At 35.2% G+C, this 24393-nt stretch overlaps 1 protein-coding gene across 45 annotated transcripts in view; it reads left to right on the top strand.

Moving 5' to 3' along the window:
- The window catches only part of MADD (MAP kinase activating death domain), a 91238-nt gene that overhangs the window by 60655 nt on the left and 6190 nt on the right, over positions 1–24393 (top strand). For 20 of the 45 annotated variants that reach the window (XM_039357782.1, XM_039357751.1, XM_039357735.1 and 17 more), the window contains 10 exons: positions 1321–1383; positions 1697–1817; positions 2274–2379; positions 4389–4499; positions 6906–7013; positions 7095–7259; positions 9243–9315; positions 12055–12161; positions 21180–21188; positions 21452–21521. In XM_039357782.1, the coding sequence (XP_039213716.1) occupies positions 1321–1383; positions 1697–1817; positions 2274–2379; positions 4389–4499; positions 6906–7013; positions 7095–7259; positions 9243–9315; positions 12055–12161; positions 21180–21188; positions 21452–21521 (933 nt within the window). Of the gene's footprint in view, positions 1–1320; positions 1384–1696; positions 1818–2273; positions 2380–4388; positions 4500–4771; positions 4980–6905; positions 7017–7094; positions 7260–9242; positions 9316–12054; positions 12162–21179; positions 21189–21451; positions 21522–24393 lie in introns of those variants that run through there. The other 25 variants (XM_039357800.1, XM_039357765.1, XM_039357864.1 and 22 more) reach the window with 5 other exon arrangements.

Below are 24393 nucleotides of genomic sequence, written 5' to 3'. Positions count from 1 at the left end.
ATGTCTGAATTCTCTGACACATTACCATACAAATTGTAACTTCATTGTATTCTTCAAAGCACTATCATTTGCTTGCAAATATTGGCTTGTTCATTTATTCTATGCTCTGTTCAAGGTGGCTTTAACATTGTAATTAGCTTACATGTTTATCTGATCTGAGCAAATAGGTTATCATATTTATCTGAAAGGAAGAAGACCACAAATTTAAGATAATCACCTACAAAAGAAGAGGAGACAAAAAAGAAAACAAAATACTGTGTGAGGTTTAGAGAAGGTTAAATTTACTAAGCAAAGAACCCTCCCCTCCCGAAGTAGATTAATCTTCAAGCCATCCCTGATGATCAGCAGTAATGTTGTGGCTCCTGCATTTCTTGCTATTCATTTGCTTTTAAAAGATGGACAGTCACTCCTCACTCTTGACTAGGAAGTAAAAAAGATTGCTTTTTAACAACCTGAACTTGACTTGGATGATAGATTACTGTCTAAAAAGGCATAAATGAAGAACTCTATTAGTCTATGGCAGCAAAAAAAAAATAGCTCATGAGAGCTGATTTTTTTTTTTTTTTTGCTGCCATAGACTAATACAGTTCTTCTACAACAGTGATCCCCAACCTATGGTCCGCGGCCCAGTACCGGGCTGTGTCTTGTTGGCCACTGGGCCCTGGGAATACCTGGTGAGCCCCTCCACTCGTGGTAGAACAGCTGCGTGGTCGCTAGTGGCCTCATTTGCCCTTTCACGGGACGCTAGCACCTCCACCAGCGTCATGCAGGCGCCAACGTCCCATTTGCACATGCACATGGATGGCCTGTTTGTGTATGTGTGCGAGTGCCAGTGCACGCTAGCATCGCTGTCATATACGTGTCTGTTTGCGCATGCATGCAAGGGGTCGCGCATATGCACATTTCCCTGCTCCTTTTCTTCCGGGCTGCCAAGCCGGAAAGGTTGGGAGTTCTGTTCTACAGTGTCTAGTGTCCATAAAATTTCATGAAGAAACCTTAATCCTGTAGTTTTATTAATAATAATAACAACAATAACAACAATATATAGTTATGATTTAAACTAATTTTGATTACAGATGTTTAATCTTAGAAACTGTTAAATCCTGAGATGTATATTTAAAAGTACTATCTTGAGATATCATTGCAAAGTCTAGCATTGATCATTTTTAACTCCTTGCTCACTTTAACTATTTTGAAATATTTCTTGTGGAAAAACAGATTGATCTGTCTCACTAATCCATAGCAAATGCTTAGATTTGTCTTTTTTTTTTTTTTTATTCACTCTTGCTGCCATGTTGCTGCTTGCTTGGAATTGTAAAGGGAGGGATAAAGGATCTGTCTGGGACCAGTTAGAGGATGCTGCCATGGAAACCTTCTCTATGAGTAATCATTTCTTCTTTCTGCTTTTCTGTGTGCATTAAAAAGATCATGAGTGTATGGGGCTTTTCCTTGTTTCTGACTTGAATGCAACAGTTTCATTTAGGAATATTTGTAGAACAAGAAAGGAAACGGTGTGCACTTTAGGAATAATTTATGAAGTAAAATCAGAAATAGCATATTTAGTGGCATAGAATAAGAAAATATCTGGCTTAATCACACTGATTTAATCGCACTTTATTATTTGTGGGGAAAATTGTTTATATGATTATGTCTTATAAAAATGATATCTCTGGGTAACAAAAACAATGCTGTCTAGGTAAAGAGCGTTCAACTCTGTGGGATCAGATGCAGTTCTGGGAAGATGCTTTTCTGGATGCTGTGATGTTAGAAAGAGAAGGGATGGGAATGGATCAGGGGCCTCAAGAGATGATTGACAGGTAAAGTATAGTTCTCCATAGTTTGTCTCTGCAATATGTAAGTTATAACTAAACCTGTGTAGGGGTGCAATTTTATTCTGGATAATTTATGATAATAATAATAATAGTAAAGTTGGAAGGGACCTTGGAGGTCATCTAGTCCAACTCCCTGCTCAGGCAGGAAACCTGTAATTTGTAACCTGTACTTGTAATTTGTTTACAAGTATAATTATAAATGTAAATAATTACTACTTACGTGTAAAATTTTCTTCTTCATAAGCTCTTTTCTGCTTTTGCTCATCTTAAATGTAGAGTCTATTGAGGGAAACATCTTTTATGTAGAGTAAATTTTAAGCATGAAACCTTGAGACGAATCTTTAAAACAAAAAAGAAAAATAGAGCAGTATATAGGATTTTGTAATCAGTGATTGAATGCTCATTGGTGGCTTCAGTTAATATATATATTTTTTTCTGTAGATATTTTTCTTTAGGAGAACATGACCGAAAACGTTTAGAAGATGATGAAGACCGTTTGTTGGCTACTTTGCTTCACAATATGATTGCATACATGATTATGATGAAGGTGCTTTTTTTGTTCTTGCATTTTAGATTGGATCTTGTGATTGGTGATGCTATAATATCTTTGCATGATACAGACTGCAGTCTTTGAAGTAATGTTTTAAGGATCAAATTTTCTCATTCTAGTTGCTAAGTGTCAATACACTTAGGGTTCACTTTCTTTTGTGCTAACTGTAATGGGAGGGGGGAAATCTCTGGGAGAGGTGATTCTCCTAGAGAGTTGGTTTGCTGATGCTCCTCTGTCTCTTCCCTTCATCTGAGTATAGTCTGAGGAAAAAGGGTTAGAAAGTAATGTACAAATAACATTGCACTGTTTTCCAGTATGCTTCCGGGGTCAATTCAAAGTGCTGATTATTACTTTTTTAAAAATCAAAACTTTATTAAATTTTAAAAAATATATAAAATGCAAAAAAGCAAATTTAAAACTAAAAAAATGAAATTTTAACTTTGGCATTTCATAATTAGGTCATGATTTTATAGGTTTTTATCTCTATCAAAGTCACAAGTTTTTTTTTCTATATTTATTGTTATTGTAGCTGATGGTAACTTTTGAAGTTTTTCCTTTAGGACAAAACACCCATTCAACTGGCCATTTAGAGAAAGCCTGCTAAGAATACCCCTCCTGAGAGAAGCGCGGTTAGGGATTGAATTAGGTAGCAGTCCTTCCCTGTGGTAGACTTTACTTTTTGGTACATTAACACACACACAAACATGGCTCTTCAAGCTATGTGCAGCTTCTTTTATGTTACCCTTCTAGAAACAACCTAAAGCTGTTCTATTTCAGCATATTTTTGACATTGATTGAGTAGTGGTACCATTATGTAATTTACCTTGGAAATTTATATAGTTGTTTTAGCATTCTACAGGTTTTATATTTGTATAATGCTCAAAATCCTTCAAGATTGTGATAATTGTAAAAATATTGATTAACAGCAAAACAAAAAGATGCTTATCATTTCTATGATTTGATCAACCTGTCTTTGCTCCCAGAACCCCCTTGAAAATGCCCGGTGGAGTACATTTCATTTCTTTGAGTTATTTATAATTGTATTGGAAGGATGATAAGGCAGGCAGATGAGAGGACAGTGTATATGTCAGATGTGGATCACATATTCAGGAACAACCCACTATTAGTGGTGGTATAACAAACTGTCAAGCATTAAAAGTCTTGAAAATTTTGTCTCATTAAAAGTCTTGAAAATTATTAAAACTTGAACTAATGTCTTCTTGCACATATTTATATAGTTTTCTTAATAGCAATATGGAAATGGCTTGTCATTGCATTCTTTCAGGATTTCCCCAAACTTATTTATAAGATTTATCCTACCACGATGGTCAACAATGACAATAATACATCCGAAGATACATTAAAACCCCAACTATATAATGCCTGATGTTAAACCCCCAAAGCCCTCCCAAAAAAGCTCATCTTTGAACTTTTTCCAGAAAGAAGGTAGTTATATTGACAAGCCAACCTCCAAAACTGTGTTTTTTGACATGAGTGCCTTTAAGATGTGTGGATTTCAACTCTCAGAATTTCTGGGATTCTGGGAATTGAAATCCACACATCTTAATGATGTTGGAGGTTGGGAAACATTGCTCCGAAGGAAGGCCATTTCAGTAGCCTAACAATACTTCATGGTTTCAGCCCTCTTGAGATTCCCAAAATGGGGGACAACCAGCTGCTTCTGCCAGCATGATTGAAGTGGTTTAGTCAACTCTAATGGAGGGATGCAGTCCTGCAGGGAACCCAATGCCAGGTCATAAGACATATAGTAAAGACCAGCAGTTTAGATTACATCCAACCTTAATAGGAAGCGAGTACAAGAGTTGCAGGTGTAATGTACGCCCATTGACAAGTATGCATGAATACCCAGGCCACTGCATTTTGTCTGGATTGAAGCTTCCAGGGGGTCATTAAGGTCAGCTCCATGTAGAGTGTGTTGCAGTAGTCTAATTGGATTTCCATAAAAAATGGAAAAGTATCACTAAGTATTGCCTTTTGCTATATAGGTGCAGAAGAATGATATTAGGAAGAAAGTACGCCGTTTGATGGGGAAATCTCATATTGGCTTGGTTCATAGTCAAGAAATAAATGAAACACTTGACAAAATTGCCAACATAGTAAGTTAAACATATATTTGTTTCTTTGCTGTGAGGGGAAGAAATAAAAACATTAAACTTTAGCTTGTACCTCCAATAGCAGTGGTATTACTTGTCAAATATTTGAAAGTATATGAAAGTTATAGAAAAGTTTGCATACTTTCTAATATGCTTAACATGCAATATACAAGATAATAATTCTGTATCAAGACTAGTTCATAGTCATGAAATATATTTTTCTTCTGTTGTATAGCTAATAAGTAATTTATTAGAATATTGTCTTGTTATTCCAGAGAAATATCAGATATTTCAAAAGAAGGTGGGACTGAAACCTGGGCACTAGTACATGTAGATGATATTGACTGACTTAACCGTACTTTATACAAAAAGAATCTCATGATTGGGAAAGGCACTGTTTCTCGGGACTCTAGTAAGAAGCTACTGCAGTTCTTTCATATCATCTGAAACTGATGAGACTGCAAGACTTTTAAAAAGCAGTAGGTATGCCTCTGTGGTCAAATTCTGTTCCATTTGGGGCTTTCTGAAAAAGCCATTGTCTGACTGAATCTTAGACTTTATAAAGATTACAAAAGCATGTTTGCTTTTAAAAGGTTGTTTACGTAGTTCAAATAGGGAGTCACATTTTGCTGCTGAGCAATATCTGTATTTTTATTGAGAGGCCTATAGGATTCTTTCATTGAAAGTTCATTTATTCTTCAGTAGAGTACAGTAGACTGCTTTGCTGATGTATTAGATTACCTTGTAATTTTTCTGCTAAAACAGCTAAAAATAGTTGGTATAGTTTTGTTCTTTTAATGATTAAATTTAAGTACTTTCAGGTCCCATGAGTTATATTAGGCAAGAGTGCTTTTGTATATTTTGACTTTCAATTATGTAATGCATCTCTTTTATTTTATTTTTTTTAATGTTTTATTGATTTTCTAATTTTATATTTAAATATTTAAAAAGCAACATGACAGCTGAGTTAATCGAAAATTCAATGACATACAAACATCTTTAGTACAAGTCTCAAACTACCACATTAAATATTTCCTCTCTTTTCCCCTTAGTATTTATTGACTCATGTTTAAACTAATACAATTTTTATTATATCAATTAAATAAAAATAACATTCTTACATTTATCAATAATTTTTAGCTTATACATATCCTGGTTATTTTAACACTCAGTCTTTATAGACGATCAATGTCCTAATTAGTTTTTCCCAATTTTTAATTTCCCATTAATATTTAAATTTAACATTTAATATTTATAATTTCCAAGTTTTAAGTGACCAAAGTTCCCTTTATCACAATTCATCACAAAGTCTAATATTCAGGATATACATCTTATCTATTTTAATATATTCTATTTCTCACCATCTTATATCATCTAATTAATAATGCAGTGTAACATTCTTGTTTTCTATTAATTTTCAAATGTCTTAAATTTAGTAACCAAAATTTTTCTTGTTTCAACATCAAATACTTCCTCTCTTTTTCTCTTAATGTCTACTATTTCATATTTAAGCTAGTACAGTTCTTATTATATCAGCTAAGTAAAAACATGTTTGTTACATTTATCAGTAGATTTTTAGCTTATATATATCTTAATTACTTTTACATTCAACCTTTATAAACAAATCAATATTCAAATTTAACTTTTGATATTTATACTTCCAAGTTTTAAATGACCAAAGTTTTCTTTATCTCAGTTCATAACAAAATCTAGTATTTGAAGTACACACCTTGTCTATTTGAGTATATTCTATTTTAATCCTCACTAATAAGTAAAAAAACCTATTTTCTTCAGCCTTATTCTAGCTTCCTTTCTTTGTCAACTCGCCTTCCATATCTATGCTTTTAAGTCATCAAATAGTTCTCCCTCTGTTATTATATATGTTGTTTGAGATAAAAGAGGCCATCCAGTCGCCATTTTTTTGGAAGGGCTAACAAATGTCTCTCTATTTTTCCATTTCGACATAATTGTCATAAAATGTTTATCTTCCCTTTGGTTTGTTCTTCTTCTTGATCCTCAGGTTTCTTCTGGTTTATAAAGAAAGTTTTTCCATTTTCAGTGTTGTCAGTCTCTTTTCTGGGTTTTCTGTTAATTGTATTTGTTGATCAGTTGAATCTTCTATCATAGTATTTAATTGTTCCACTTCTATTATATTCTGTGTAGTTGGTTCTTTAGTTGTAATCAAAGTTTGGGTTCGTATATCTAGGCTAACATCTTGTTCTTTTCTGTAGCTTCTTATTTCATCAGTAGCTATAAGAATAGTTTCATAAATTGCTTTCAACATAAAAAGAATCTGTTCCTGATCTTCATCCATGTTCTCTTAGTGGTATGTTAAATTAAAAGCTTTACAATCAGAGAATGAAAATAATTATTTTCTTTCTGTTTTATTTGTCTTTTTCTTTTCTTTAGTCTGGCAGGGAGCTCCCCATCCGACCAAGTGGCAGTAGACATATTAAGAAACAAACATTTGTTGTACATGCTGGCACAGATACAACAGGGGACATATTCTTCATGGAGGTAGAGACCAGATTAAATGTTAATCAAGTTACTGGGCTGAAGTCTGTGAAGTTTTATGCATAAAACTATTTATTTTTGTAGGTATGCGATGACTGCATTGTGTTGAGAAGCAACATTGGCACTGTGTATGAACGTTGGTGGTACGAAAAATTGATTAATATGACATACTGCCCCAAAACAAAGGTGCTTTGTCTTTGGAGAAGGAATGGACAGGAAACACAGCTAAATAAGTTCTACACTAAAAAGGTATGTTTTCTACTATTTTGCCTTCAGAAAAAAAGGGACGATACAAAGACCTATTTTATTATTTTAGTGGACATTTTTGTGAGGCACAAGAAATCAGATCCATACATCAAGGTCTAATTAAAGTGATTTATTGCTAAGGGAATAATTAAAGAGATTTATTGCTCTAATAAATTAATTAGCTTAATTAGATCTATTGATCTAATTAAAGTAATTTATGGCTAATGGATGGAAACTAATCAAGGAGAGAAGCAGCCTAGAACTAAGCAGAAATTTCCTGACAGAACAATTAATCAGTGGAACAACCTGCCTCCAGAAGTTGTAAATGCTCCAACACTGGAAGTTTTAAAGGCGAGACTGGACAATCATTTGTCTGAAAAGGTATAGGGCTTCCTGCCTGAGCAGGGGGTTGAACTAGAAGACCTCCAAGGTCCCTTCCAACTGTGTTATTCTGTATTCTGTATACTAATCTTGCCTATGCACAAGAATCTTCTCAGCTAATTGTTGTACACAGGAATCTTCTCAAATAGTGGTTAACAGCTGCTAGAAGTTAGATAAGGTTCAGTGGAATTCAAGGGAGATTGGACTTAGTTCGCTTCGTGGCTACATAGAGATTTTAGGCTGATCCCTCTTTTAACTCCACCTCAGGATTCTACATTCATTCTCCTGCAATTTTAGAATTTTGTCCCTAACAAGATCCTTTAGTTTCCACTTATTAACCTCCTTGGCAAATCGGATTATTTCCACTGATGCCCAGTCTTAGAAAATAATAAGTGTGGGTAGCTATTGTCTTGTGCTTTGTTTAGAAGTGTGTCCACCAACTAAGAAAAAAACAGATAAGCTGGAGTTAGAAAAGTGGTCCCATTAAGAAATATCCTTTCCAGTTTTCCTTTTTAGTAATTGAATAATGGCCATGTCATTATTTGCCAGATTGTTTGTAATGGAATGTCCTCTTATGTTTGTTTATAAAAGAGGATGTGACTTTCATCCTACTTAATCCTCATTTTAGATCATTCTCATTCAAAATATTAGGTTTTAATTTTAGCAAGAAAAGTTATTTAAATTATTTGTAATCCAAATTCAGTATTATTTACTGTATTCCTCCTTTCCTTTCCTTTCCTTTCCTTTCCTTTCCTTTCCTTTCCTTTCCTTTCCCTAAGAAGCCTTTCTTTTCCCTTACAAGCACTGAAATATTGGGGGACTGTTTCATGTTATTTTCACAGTAATCCTGGATCCTGTGATGTTGTTAGTATGCAAATACAGCATGTTTAAACTGCAACCATCTATTTATATGTAATGCATGGTTGGCTATCAGAGTAAAATTTTATTTTTAGGTTGAAAGAGAAAATGCCTTAAATGTATTAGTTCCCTTTTCTAAAGATGGCATAAGTTAAAATCTGATAGAGTGGATAGAACCTTGAATTACTCTAACTAAACAGTTCTATCCATAAAGGAAAACAGTGTATCTGCACTATAACTGGAGCTAAAGAAAGAAGGTTGTCACAGTCAAACATCTCTAAAATGATAGCAGTGTTCATTCCATAATGTTTGGGTAACCATTATTATGTTTTCTTCTGTTTTAAGTTTTTTTTTCTATTACTACAGTACTGCTTTTGCTCTAAATAGCAATAATGTTATTGACCCTAGATTAAAACTGATGCATTGTGGACACATATTAAGCATTTATAAATTCCTGGGCAATTTGAGTCCAGTAACTATCTCTTAACATTTTGACTAGTTTTTGGAAAGATGCAGTGCATAGGTTTATACTGTGGTTTTAATCTGAATAGGTACTTCAGAAGAACATTGCACTGCCTGGGTCTGATTAAAGCAACTGCATCATTTTCCAAGGTTGTACCTGAATGATATAGAATTCCGTCAAAAATCACATTGTCATATGTCTTTTCTGTCCTTTGCAATTATGCTATTTTGTTAGTTCCGTGCTGTACTTACTATTTTATTTCCTTTTATTTTAATTTGCTATAGTGCCGGGAATTATATTATTGTGTAAAAGATAGTATGGAAAGAGCAGCTGCAAGACAACAGAGCATAAAGCCAGGTAAGATTTTAGTTTTTGGTTTTAAATGACAAGCATTATTAGAGCATTTATGTAACTCTTTTTGTTAAAGATCTGAAAGTATTAAACTTATTATTTTATCCAGTTTAGCAAAATGGAATTATTTCATTTTTGGATGCTATGAATATATGTATATGTATGTATATATTTTTATGTACACACACATATACCTACATATATACAATATATTACTGCATGATTATTGTTTGAGAAAGAAATGAACATATAGCAACTAATTCCAATTAAGGAATAGGGTAGAGAGAAGTATCTCTATTAGATACTTTACTAAGGCTCATTTATGACCTTCACCCCATTGCTTAGTCATGTGATCACCATTAGAGTCAGTATATACCCTGTATCTGATCTATAGGTTTTTTTTCTTTTTTTCCCTCCCTTCTTTGCAGAGCAGATAGATTGAAGGAAAAGGGATTGCAAGAAAGTAAGCTGTTTGGTCTTTTGCACATCAAAAAGAAAGTGATTGTAATGAGAGCCCAGGGCTAGGAGCTGCAGGTGTGCTATACAAGCAGCTTACAGTATGCTTTTGAAATTTCTATCTCTCCATTCTGTAAGGGAAGTGGAGAGGAAAAAAATAGTCAATCTATCCTCCCAAGTTAAAGTGCAACATTCTATTAATGTAGCTTTACAATAAAGTGGAGTTAGCTCATTTGGTTATTATGTCATTCCCACGTGCCATTACAACTAAGACTACCTGTAATTTACTCTACAAGCCTTAATGATCCTTAATTCTTTTATGACTCATTGAAAGATGAGTTAAAGAGATGGATCAGGAGAAAGGCATCCTCTAAAATACTGAAATAAGATCCAAACCTATGTCTGTATCATTTATGCAAGAGTTAGAGAATAAAATTTCCTTTGTCCCCTTCCTATATCTCTGTTATAGTGCTGCATATACCTATTTTTCAAATTGGTAAAATGTACAAAGTCAACCCTTGATTATATTAGGAAAGATGTTTGATATTCTGCAATGGTGGTAGCCTTCACTTTAACATGTTTGCTGCTAAAAGACACTGATGCCTATTCATACTTTCAAGGCATTGCTGGGTCAAAATATGTATAATTTGGAAGCGTGAAAGTGTGAATCTGTTTCACGTGTGTTTATTATATCAGTTGCTTAGATGTAAATGTGATTCTTTGAATAATTCCTCTGTATATAATATCAATTATAAGCCAGTGTGGTATAATAGATAATATGTTGGACTGGCATTGGGACAATCAAAGGCCAGCCTCAGCCACAGAAGCTCAGAGGTAATTTTGGGCCAATCATTCTTTTCTCAGCCCAACTTACTTCAGAGAGTTGTTGGGAGGAAAAATTGGAAGAGGGAGTGCCACGGATACAGTTTTGAACTCCTATAGAAAATGTGGGATATCAGTACAATGCTAACAAAAATTATACAAATGTCAGTGTTGAAAACAGTTGTACAGGAGCCACACAGAGAAAAATATATCTAAAGACTGAAATGCAGAAGGAGAAACACCACAGGGGAAAAAAAAAAAAAAACAGAATAGTTTGACATGTGTTGCTAATGATACCTCAAGCTTTTATAACAACAAAACAAAAGCTTAGCTGCTTGTTAATTGTAGCTTTTGGTCAGTGGCATAATCACATCTGGATTATTTTGTGTAGTTCTGATTGCCACCCTTAAAAAGGATATAAGAGGACCTAGAGAAAGTGCAGAAAAGTGCAACAGAGATGATCAAGGAGCAGCTTTCCCTAGGAGGAAAAGTTGGGATATTTGAGGCTTTTTAATCTAGAAAGGAGGTAAATAAGAGGGGACATGATTGAGGTGCAAAAAGCTATATGTAGTATGGATAAAGTAGACAAGGAAAAGCTGTTTTCTCCTTTACAAAATAATAGAACCAGAGGTTACCTAATAAAATTGGATCCTGGAAGAAACAAAACTGACAAAAGGATTTTTTTTATACAACATGTAATTAAACTTTGAAATTTATTTCTAAAAGATGTGCTGTGGGCTACCAAGTTGATTGGCTTCAAAAAAAAAAAAAAAAGGTTGGATGAATTCATGGAAGCCATGGGGATCAGTTGTTATTGCCCTCATGGGTAATGTGACTGCTGTTGAAGGCCTTCTGCTGAGAAACTAGTTGGTTTCTTGTGCAATTGTTTGGCCACTATGAGAATGCAGAACTGGACTAGATAGGCCAGGGGTCTGATTTAGCAGGACACTGCTTATCTCCTTCTAGCTCCAGCCCCTATCAAAGACACCAGTTTTGTAAGCCAACTGATGATATGGATGATCACATGCAGTCTTAGGCAGTTAAACAACTACTCTGTATTAGCATTATAGTTTTCTGACTCATGTAACATCGCCATACACTAAATAACATGGTAAAGAGCAAATGGTGGAGAGAGACAGGGGCAGCTCCTAGTTAGTTCCTGCACTAAAACTGTAACACGCTCCTCCTTGATGGTGTTAATTGAGGCAAAATATTGCTCAGTGATGAGCCAAGGCAAACTATGCTGCCATATTTCTCTTCCATTTCAAGGGCTAAAGGAATGCACTTTAATGTCCTGAAGAAGAGCCCTATCGCATTATGACTCTGCCTTGAAAAATCTTCTGCATCTTTTGCAATAGAAACCTACATTATCCTGAGATTCTGTTTTGGAAGGAGGATTATATGCTAGAAAATTAGTCCTTTTTGTGTTAATGATTTGGTGTTTATGTGTATTTTTTAATTTTATAGGGCCTGAACTTGGTGGGGAATTTCCCGTACAGGATATGAAAACTGGTGAAGGAGGCCTTCTCCAAGTCACACTGGAAGGAATTAATTTGAAATTCATGCATAGTCAGGTAAGAAATTGCCTGTAACAAGTCTTATAGTAGCATGAATGTTTTTGAAGAACACCAGTAAATGTGTTTCCTCTTCCCTATACCAGAAAAGGGAAAGAGAAATGTCACAGCTATCAATCCTTTTTTTTCCTTTTAAAATGACAGGTTCTTATTGTTAGGTAGAACAGTTAAATTTTTAAATCTGCTTTAGAATTGTTTTTAATAAGGAAAAGCAGATTAATTTTTAAATGAATAAATATGGGAATTTTTGACTGTTTATAAACTTCAGTAAAAATAATAAGAATGGTATTTTCAGAAACACGGGCTTCAGTTTATTTGTAATTAATTTATAGTGAGTTTGTTGATTCATACTTTCTTCGTTCAAATGAAGCAAGTGTTTTATCTGAAAAATAGCTGTTGAGATGATGATGTGCATTTAGCTGTGTTAGATTTCCGCAAAGCACCTCAAGCAACATTTAACAGTATTGGGTATGCTCTGACAGATTACATAAATGTGGCACTGAAATATATTAGCCAAACTTTACAAAGCTGTTTTATTACCACTTATATCTGGTTTATTTATACTGATTCTCATTACATGACAAAAGTGATCTAGAATTGGCAATTGCAAGTTGTTTTTTTTAATAGTTGTCCTGCATTGTATGCTTTTCTTTGTGGTTAAAAGTACTCTGGCCAATGTACCAGGTAGAGAGATTTTCTCACAGTAATACAGATATCTTACTTTGCTCCCTTTATTAATAGAGCTTTATCTCTGGGTATAGAGGAAACACAAATGGAATGACGTGCCATTTTTTCTTTCTTTAGATGTATGTTCTTTTTGCTTCTCTTATTCAATGATTTTATTTTGCTTCATGGTCATGTTTGTTTTGCAAATAATGTACAATCATTTTTAGGGTTTTGTGTGCTTGTGTATCTGTGTAAGAGTGTGTAAGAGTGAGGCAGAGGAGAAAAGTTAAATTTGTCATTCGGTCTTTTGTGCAATTGTCTTTATTTTATTTATTTTGGTAAGTTTAATTGTCTTTGGTGCCTCTGAGAATCCTGGGCTGTGATTCAGGACCTCTGAACATACATGCATTGAAAATATACATGCATGTGAAGATTCCTTTGAAATTTACACTGCAGCTACATGCAGTGCTCAGAAAACAAGTTGCTTTTCAGCTGAAATTACGTGCAACTATTAAAGAGTGCATTCTTCCCTAATTCAGTGGTGCAGTGCCCACATGGGTATATATTCATTCACTGATTCCAAATCCCAGATGAATGAACAACATATATTGTGTCAAACTTCTTAGAATAAAAAATGAAAAATGCATAAACAGAGTTAACAAAATAATATGGCATTGACATTTATAGGGAAGGGAAGCAAAGGAAGAGCAGAGAAAAAGATAAAAATGGGATTGGCAATTTATATCATGTACAAAGCAAGTCTCCCCCAAACTCCATAACCAAACTGTGTAGCTGTCCTCTTCCTTGCTCCTTTCTGAAATCAGTAATAATGAATCCAGAAAGGCAAATGTTGACAGATCACACATATCAACAATACATTAGGTGCAGACCTTAGGTACAGGTTTGTCCTTCAGTGTTATGTATTAATTTTTCATACTCAAATGATCGTTAAAACTGGAAGAAGTGGGTTTTTTTATGGAAATCCATTTTTAAAGCAGTTTTCAAGATGAAATGAAACAGAAGTGAGAAGAGGTGGAGTATGGACAATGTATGTTTTGTTGTTATGTTGAAGATAAATGTTTTGTGAAGAGTCATACTCTCCATAGTAGCCATTTTGAGACTGTGCCACTGATTCCAAATGTCTCTCAAGTCTAAAAATATTGCATTCTGGATCCCTTCTTTCGAATGTGTTGGAGAATTACAGCTATGAATCACAGAAATGAAATAATTCAAAGCCATTATATGAAGCCAATTTCTAACAGTTACTCTATTACAGTGCTTCTTGATCTTGGTAACTTTAAGATGACTGAACTTCAACTCCCAGAGTTGCCCAGCCAGCCATGTTGGCTAGGGAAGTCTGGGAATTAAAGTCTAGATATCTTAAATTTACCAAAATGGAGAAATACTGCTCTAGTTCTGTATTGCTTTGGCAGCTGCTGGTCTAAAGCCTAGTGGGAGACCATGGCAGAGAGTTGATTCCCACCTGTGTTGTGATGATAATGCCTGCTTGCATCCTCAATGAGTTGAATTCTGACAGAAGATAGTGGAGAAAGGGAAACTTCTGTGATGTTTTCTCCTAGGACTTTTCCTGAAAGTTATATTGGAATTGGCGTTACTTTTAAAGAATAACATATTATTGGAACAACGTTTCTCATTCTTGACAGTTTTAAGGCGAATGGATCTCAACTCCTGAATTCCCCAGCCAGCATGGCTTTAAGCATTTCCCAGTCACACATCTTTAAGTTGCTAAGATTGAGAAACACTGCATTGGTGTATAGTATCCTCACTGCAACTACTGGAAGAGCATAATTATAAGAGTTCTAATGCTGGTATGCTGCTTTGGGAAAGAATTTCTAAATTAAAGTAAGCGTTCAGTGATTTACAAGAATGATAAACTATAAGGTTGCAACTCAAAGCATTCTATTAAAGTGATTGATGGCGAAGCTGTAAGAAAATCTTATAAGCATAAGCAGATTTACAAGTTTTCTTTTTAAAATGAATTATGGGCTATTCCATTTCATTTTAATACAGAATTTTGTACCTAAACAACAATAATTCATTCTTTGGAAAGTCTCTCAAGTCTTGCCTTACCCAAATTACCTTTTTGTCAAGAGCATAAAATTAAAATACAATTTATTGGTTTCTGTATTTATCCTGGGGATAGGACTTTAATGACAAGTACATTATCTATTGGTCTATTTATTAATCTTAGATTATTATAAATGTTTGCTTCATTTTTGCTTGTTTGGTTTAGATTTTAATTACTTCCTGTCTGTTGCATCATTTATATGTGTGTATACACATGTATATGTGTATGTGTATATACACCAATACCCACACACCCATACATGCATAAGTTGCTAATTATATGTCATTTATTTATAAATAAAATGATAAATAGAAAATTAATTAGTAATTGGAGAGGACCACGCAATGGATATTAACTGATATACTATTATATTCATTTCAAAATACATTTGTTACTGAAAATTTGTTTTAGTACAGTTTGCTTCTAAGAAAAATATGCCAAGCAAAACATACTAAGAACATTTGCAAAGATGCAGACTTTTCCAAAATAGGGAATGATGATGTGAATCTGTTGGATGAAGTACAGAAAATATTACTGATTGAGACATAGTTGACATTACAAGCATCTAGGCAATTTAATCAATGATTTGAGCCAGAAATTCAAGAAAGACTTGCATAATTGCTTTGTTAAAATGTTTTTAAAAAGATATATCACAGCTTTCAAATAAAGGTACCCCCTCCCAAGCTCCGCTACCTATTGGTGATATATCATACGGGACTCTCATCCATCCCCAATATGTTAAATTATCCCTTTCTTACCAGAGGTTTGCCCATCCCTTTTTTAAAGGTATACCTGCTCTGTTAGCCAACCCTGCTGAATGTTCAATGAACATTCAGATACCATTTTTTAGAATACATCTTCCAGGGAAGGTACCGAAATTTATGAACCTCAAAGCTAGCAGGCAAGAAAACTGCTGATTTATAGATGACTGGTAATTTGATGGATGTTGTTATAACTCATAGAGAATGAAAATCTCTGTGCAGTAAAAAAATATATACTTGGAAAGCTGCTGACAGTATTTTTATTTTTATTACTGCTGGGTGAGTCTCAGTAGGAATAAAATAGAAATCCTATCAAAGGGAAGAGAGATTTTCCTCACAGATGCAGTGGTTGGCTAGTCCATTTATAAATCCTTTAAATAATATATTGTTATAGAAAGATATATTGTTAAATACTAATATTTAATATACTTTTATTAACATGTTATTAATATTAGATGGCAAGAAGTAAATCTACTGTTACAATTTCAGGAGGCAAAATTCTAAAAACAGTGGGAATAGTGTAAAAACAAATCCTATTTCCACAAATTATTATAATTCCTGCATATTTTCTTTTTTCTTTTTTTAAATATTTTATTAGGTTTTATAAGGGTAGGGAAGGGATAGGATTGGTATGGGTAATGGGTGGGGTTGGGGAATAGGGTTGGGATAAGGGTAAGGGTAGATACAATAGTGGGGTTGCTCCCCACAAAAATTCAGCACTTTAGCAAGCAGGCTATCGCCTGGGTACAAATGTTGAATAACAATAGTTAATATAATACTAAACAGTTATAATCACTGATTGTAACAATAATCATAGAAATAAAGCTTAGTCAGTAAATATCACTCGTCCTGTTAAATTTCACAATCCTTTCCACTTTAACGTGATGCTAGCCATTGATAAAATTTTTCTCATGTTTTAAAATACACTGAATCTTCTTTCTCATAATCTCTAAAGTTAGTCTATCCATTTCTGCACATTCTAAGATTTTCATGATTATAATCTAAGAGCAGAGGTGGCGCAGCAGTTAGAGTGCAGTACTGCAGGCCACTTTAGCTGACTGTGTTCAGCAGGTCAGCGGTTCAAATCTCACCGGCTCAAAGTTGACTCAGCCTTCCATCCTTCCGAGGTAGGTAAAATGAGGACCCAGATTGTTGGGGGCAATGTAAATATATATATACATTGCTTACTGGTGTACATCGCTTAGAGAGTGCTTGCACTTAAAGCGGTATATAAGTCTCATAAATAAATAAATAAATAAATAAATAAATCTGGTCAGGTGGTAAATTTTCATTTTTCCAAAATTGGGCAAATGCAATTCTCGCAGCTTTCAATACATGTAATATTAAATATTCATTCTCTTTTCCATAATTAAGTCCTAATATTCCTAAAAAAAACAGTTCTGGATGTTTTCATATACTTATTAACTGCCCCTTCCATTGCTTGATTATTAATTTATTGTAAGTTTGAAAATGGTTACTAAAAAGCCAATGGCTATTATTTAAATTGTTGCAGATCATAGATGCCTATAGACCAGTGGTGGCGAACCTATGGCACACGTGTCAGAGGTGGAACTCGGAGCCCTCTCTGTGGGCACACACACATTGCCTCAGCCCCACCTCCACCTCCTCCCATAGCCCCCTCTTCACCAGCAGCCCCCCCGGAGGAGGGTCGCTCCCAGGTACAGCCCGTGTGGAGCAGGGCAGCCAAGGACAAGGCAGCTGGGCAGTAGGGACAAGACTCTGCCCTCGCGCCCCGTCGCACGCAGATGATGCTGCACGGGGCGGACGGCATGGCTGCGGACGGCAAGGCCACCTGGGCGATTTGTGGCAGGCCGTGGAGGTGGTGGGTGGCCCGGTGGGTGGGGGTGGGGTGGTTTTCGGCACTCGGTCTCTAAAAGGTTCGCCATCACTGCTATAGACTATCTAAATGTATAAAAAAAATTTAAAAAAACAGTATGTTTTCATTGATCAGACCATAGATTGGTGAGCAAAATGGTTTAAAATTATAAAACTGATTAGGATTGTGGTGGAATCTCCAACTAGAGTAGCAAGGTAAGTAAAGAAGCAGGCTAGCTTGGAATCGTTCCATGGGAGGATGGTGTCTAGGAAATTCTCAGTCATCCAGATCATGGTTTTCTCAAAGGTTCTTTTTCAAAAAGTAACTGGACTATGTTTTTTCCTTGAAGAAGAAGACATTTCGCTTCTCATCCAAGAAGTTCATCACTTCTGAGGGTCAGAACTGATGAAGCTTCTTGGGTGAGAAGTGAAACGTCTTCTTCCTCAAGGAAAAAACATAGTTCAGTTGCCTTTTACAAAAGTATCTTTTGAGACATGCAGGAGAGTGACATCCCTGAAGCCTTTATCTGCCCATTCCCAAGAGAATGCACTTAGTCTGGTGAGATTTTTGTAAATAGGAGAAGAACGATAAAGAAACTACTTTGATCTGCTCACATAGTCATTCTGGTCTCTTGCAGCTGGCAGGGTCTAATCCAATGTCTAAAACTAGTAATTAAACTAATGGTAATTGTAGTTTTTGTTTTTTTTTTTACAAAAGATTAAACATTTTACTTATAATTAGCATGGATATATATTATTAAAAATGAACATTTCTCCCTAAAAATTTAGTTTTAGTTTTATTTATTTGAACAGGAAATAAATTTGCCTATATGGTAGTTATAGAAGAACAGGTTTGGCTATAAATGTTCAGTTCTATCGCGTTATTTGCATTCTTGCTCAGGCTGTTGTGTGCCTCCAGGATTATATGAACAAAATTTGGGCGCTTGGCAACCTTCTCATATCTATGACTGGTTGTGGCATCCTATGATCATTTTTGCCAGCTTCCCACATATAAAGTCAATAGGGAAGTCAGAAAGATCACAAGTCACTCAGGTCAGTCTCCCTCAACCTGAGCCTTTTCTTTGCTTGTACCCACAAGGACCCTCCTTTCCTAAACTCTCTGCACTTGTACACATGCACACACCCACTAGGTCCTTCCTTCCCTGGCCTCCCTGCACTCATACACATGCGTGCATGTACCCTGTGCCTCCTTTCCCAGCTTTCTTGTGCTTGCATACATACATTCCACACCCTCTTTCCCCTATCTCATTGAGCACTGGTGCACATGTATACCCATATGCATACACCCATCCCCTCTTTTGCCGGAGTTTCTGCGCTCTCACATACATTCATCCTGAACCTTTTTCCCCCAGCTTCCCTGCACTTGTACTGCTTTCCCTGGTCTCCCTGCAATCATACACATGCATGCAAGCATCTCACACCATGTTTTCCCAGCCATCCTGAACTCGTGCCACAATGTAATACTTCCCCAATTGTGCGTATCCTGCACTGGGCCTGTTAGGGCCTCCCGAGTCCCCCTGTGGCACCTCTATGCTTTTTAACTGGAATTCCCTCTGCTTCCCGTTTAATGACCCATGTGTCTTGGGGTTACAGTGATAACTGGGATTGCCTGGATTGCTACCCCTTAAATGATGCAGTCATGTGACTTCCTGCTTTACAACTGCATCTCTTAGCGATGCAATCCCAGTCCCTATTGCCATCAGAACTTGAGATCTGTATATTGGAATTTGGATGTGTGCCATTATTGTAACTTGATTAAATGTGTTGTTTCTCTATTTATCTTTTAGAATTCTGTATTTCATTTTTGAGAGATGAAAACTAAAAAAGTGTAATTCTGATAGCAAATCAATACAGAGAGGTTCCATCAACATTTATAGTTACTAAAGTTTTCCTATACTCCCTTCACATAATTTCTAAAGAGGCAAGCAAATATTCATTGATGTACATCTGATTAAAACAAAATTATATAACAGTCTGAAAAATGTAGATGACATAAATTATCTGCTCGATCAACTAAAACTATCATAATCAGGATGCAGTAAAATCAAATTTAGCATTTGAATACATTTATGAATGCCTCTTTTTGCATCACTAAAATATAAAGCATACTCAAAAGATGATCAGATATAAAATATATATATTTTGTTAAGACTATTTGCAGAAGAAATTTTAAAAAGAGATTGCACGTGCCAACTCCATCTCATGTTTAGTGTTGCACATCCGAAAAATTTGTGAGTACTTCATGACATGGTCCAATCTTATTTCAATAGAAATTTTGGGTTGTCCTGTTCATTGAGGTTTTAAATACCTTTTCTTATAAACATCTATTCTGTTCCTAGCCTCGTTTAACTGTTGTTCCAATTCAATAAGAGTAAAGTTTGTTGTAAGAATTTCAAGCACCTGTAAAGGCTCTCACGCCTCCAAAGTTTGTATCAAGTGGTTGTTTAAGCAGGATTGTGTGTGGTGTAGGGGGTAGTAGAAAAAGGGAAAAATTCTTCCATTTCTACAAAGATTCTATTTTCCCCTGGATCAGCATTATGATTTGTGATTCTTGCTCTATTAGTTTGGAAGATTTTCTCCAAAGACAATCTTATTTTTCCCCATTATCCAGTATAATATTTTGTTACCAAAGAGAGAATCCCTATTGCTAGCAGTTAGCTAATTGTAATGGTGGTCTGAAATACATTTATAAAAATGTCATTAATACTTGTTTGGTAGTATGAGAGGAATATAACCTTTTCTAATTTCTGAAATTATAGAAAACTCTTACAGTAATTATAGTATTTTTTCATTTGTACTAAAATAATTGTACAAATGTTTACCATTTTATGAGCTTTGTGTTTTTTTTTTAAAGAAAATACTATCGTCTGGTTCTGGATATTTTTAAGTGGCATTTGAGGTGTTTAAACAAAACTGGTTATCATCTTAAGATAAATTTCCATGTCACATTTATTTTCTCCACCCACCCCATCACAATAAAAAGACTATCTTCTGTTTTTATTCTTTGGAGTTGATATCAGTTCCATTCTGAGAAATACTTGGGAATTTCAATTATTGGTAAAAACAAGTGTAAATATTCTTTTGTATAGATTTTCTTTCTGCATCCCTTCCTTGTAAATGATCAGTTGCTCCTCAATTCTGACTGAGGTAATGGCGTTACATTTTGGAGGATGTGGGTGGTAAACGATGCTGTGGCCATTAAAAGTCGCATAACAATCAGAACTCTTGCACATTTGACAGATTTCATTTCTGATTCAGACAGAAATAAAAATCTGTCGCGTTTTTCATAACCTCTCTTTTCTTGGCCACTTTGTGTCAAGGTAAGAGTCCATAAATCCTGAAAGGAAGCTTTATCCAGTATGGAAACATAGCCGGCAACCGGTTGGGGTGGGATGCATGGCACCTCTTGCCTGCCCTCTGTGCTGGAGGAGGATGCATGGAGCGGTAGATATTGGATGGGATGGGACAAGATTACAAACGAGAGACCAAAATTGGGAATATTCTTTGTCCCTTCTTTTGTTGTATTTTGAGGTGTGTGGTTTTCCCTTTCTTTCTTTACTGAGTGCCTGAAGGGAGTAGCAATGTTGAATTATGTCAGAGTTACTAACTCCTTCGTTTCTCTTCCATGCTTTCTCCTCCTGCAAGGAGCGGAAGGTACTTCATCTTCTGCTGTCTTAGCTTCTTAGCCTTTTAAGTTGTTTGTTGATTTCTAGCATTGTGGCAAGTTTTCAGTCTTTACTTTAAAACTCCTCTTTCTTTTGGTTTACATAATTGTAGCTTGATTAATAGTATGAACTACAACATCCCAAACATTTCAAGTTATACCTGCTGTGGTGTGCATTTTTATGTTTGTATTATTTAGAAATGATTTCCTGGTTTAGCCTAATCGTGTCTTTTCCCCTCCTGTTTTCTTTCAGGTTTTCATAGAGCTGAATCACATTAAAAAGTGCAATACAGTGCGTGGCGTCTTTGTCCTGGAAGAATTTGGTAATTACATTATTTTGATATTAGGTTTGTACCTGCATGGCAGTAACTCAAATTTCTCGTCCTCTCAGAGAGGCAGAGCTGTAGCTCTTTTAGATAGTGGGCTTTGTTTTGTTTGCTAAGATGGCAGAGGAACTAAAGATCAAATGAAGAAATGTTGGAAAATAAAGGTGAAATTAGTAAGTTTGTGGCATTCTTCAGTGAAATGACAAAGGAATAGTAGTGATTTCAAAGAAGCATTGATCTCTAAGTACTTTAGCAGCCCGAAAATCATACTATTTATTTAAATAAAACTGTTTCCACGTGTCATATGAAATATCATGTTATGGGAACGCTCTGTTTGATAAATTCATAGTCACTCTAAATTTGCTAGTTTTAGATGCTATGGAACTTTTGTCACATCTGCTATTAGCATGTCTACTATTCTTGAATTTGTGAACCAAATCTTCCTTTTGGCTGCTTGAAACATTTTTAATGAATTAAGTAATTGCAATGTGATCATTTATCATGGGGATAAAGAAAAAAAGAAGGTGAAAGGAGAATAGATGAAGAATTTATGCCACAAGAAGTACAGAATTTTTAGATTGAATAGAGATATTCCCATCATGCATACCTTTCAGGGATAAACGATTATGCAGAGCACATAGAAAAGGATTTTGAAATATCCAGCCGTAGAAATTAAAAAAAATAAGAAACAGAAACATAACTAAAATTCACACCATCACCATATCCTTCATTTTCTGTAATGTGAACCATCCTTTTTTCCACCTTATCCATGAATGCTTTATGCATTGTCTTTTGTTATTTTATTGTGAGTAAAGAAAGTAGATTGATTGATATGAATTATTAGTCCAGATGATGTTTTCTCTCAATATAATTTATGTTGCAAGATTATCCTGAACTCCACCTCCAATAATATAGAAACATATTCTATTGTCATCATCTGCTGCTGTCCATTATTCTCCCATTGGAATTGTTTACAGGTGTCTTTTTAATACTGCAACTATTGGGAAATCCTTTTCCCATTAGTTTTTCCTCCAAAATAGATGCTTGATTATGCTTGGTTTTAGATTCCCTTAAAATTGGGAACACTAGCATTACATGGAGAATTCCCCCCAGCAGTCCTACTACTTCATCTTCTCAACTGTGCCTTTCCTATTGATAAGCATCAAATCAAGGGCAGATGGTTATTTGTGTTTTCTTTTCCTCTTCTGAAAGAGAAAGTTGTCAAAAGTCAGATCTGGAATTTCCTTAAAGAATAAGGCTTGACATGGCTTCTCCCAATTTGTCACTATAATTCTTTTCTCTTTTAAAGATCTATAGTTTGCTTTTGAAAGACTTCATCTACATCTTCTCCTTACCCAAGCAGTCAATAATTAATACAAATAGCAGTATGATTTTGTTCTTTTTAATTCTACTTTTAAATAAATAAATTTTACCCTGCTTTTCACAATACTGTTCATTAACTTGCTTTTATGAGGAGGAATGGATCTTTTTAATATATAGAGCATATGGGAGCATTTGACATAATGCATTATGATATCAAAATACAAGCCCCATGGCTTATGAAATTGTCAGATATTAGGCTACAAATATATAACACAGGTTCCTAGTGTGTCACTATTGTGCACATATCATTCTCCATCACTGAGTGCGAATATTTGTAGATATCTGTGACAATGAAATTCCTATTCCCATTTGTCTTTGGAAATTCTCAATCATCCAGGTCATGGTTGTCTAAACATTTTTTGAAAAGGCAATTGGACTATGTTTTTTGCTTGAGGAAGAAGATGTTTTGCTTCTCATATGACTGGGTGGTGGTGGTAGTGATGGTGGTGGAAACATTTATTCTAACTAATTAGGGGACTGGAGGCTAAAATGATTAGGGGACTGACGGCTAAAACATATAAGGCATGGTTGCTGGAATTGGGTATGTCTAGTTTAATGAAGAGAAGGACGAGGGGGGGACATGATAGCAGTGTTCCAATATCTCAGGGGCTGCCACAAAGAAGAGGGACTCAATCTATTCTCCAAAGCGCCTGAAGATAGGACAAGAAGCAACGGATGGAAACTAACCAAAGAGAGAAGCAGCCTAGAACTAAGGAGAAATTTTCTGACAGTTAGAACAATTAATTAGTGGCACAACTTGCCTTCAGAAGCTGTGAATGCTCCAACACTGGAAGTTTTTAAGAAGAGACTGGACAGCCATTTGGTTTCCTGCCTGAGCAGGGGGTTGGACTAGATGACCTCCAAGGTCCCTTCCAATTATTATTATTATTATTATTATTATTATTATTATTATTATTATTATTATTATTAAAAAACCAATCCTTCCAAATTCTGATTAGTTTTTTAATTCCTTCTTTCTTTTTGAACAAACTGTACTTTTGTATTCCACTCCTAAGAATAATCCCATTAGTCTCTGTTATATCTAACAATAGCACTTAGACTTATATACCGCTTCATACTGCTTTACAGCCCTCTTTAAGCTGTTTACAGAGTCAGCATATGGCCCCCAACAATCTGGGTCCTCATTTTACTGACCTCAGAAGGATGGAAGGCTGAGTCAACCTTGAGCCGGTGAGAATCCATCTGCTGGCAGTCGACAGAAGTAGCCTGCAATACAACATTCTAACCACTGTGCCACCATGGCTCCTTAATAATCTATTAAATTATATATGCCCTTCTGTACTAGGTTCTCAAACTTGTCTTTGCCTCCCCCCTGCCCAACAACAACATTAGTGTATAAAGAGTAAAGGTCTTGAACTTTGTCAGCCAATAATCCTTTTTATTTTTCTGTAATTGGTTCCACTTCAGCAAAATTCCAACTTTCTACAGTTCCTACAGTGGCCTTATCTGAAGCCATTACTTCAGG

The sequence above is a fragment of the Crotalus tigris genome, unplaced genomic scaffold (assembly GCF_016545835.1).
Source record: "Crotalus tigris isolate CLP2741 ecotype Arizona unplaced genomic scaffold, ASM1654583v1 scf7180000017576.4783729, whole genome shotgun sequence".
NCBI lineage: Eukaryota > Metazoa > Chordata > Lepidosauria > Squamata > Viperidae > Crotalus > Crotalus tigris.
The sequence above is the reverse complement of the archived record's forward strand: the minus strand, read 5'-3'. Positions and strand labels throughout refer to the sequence as shown.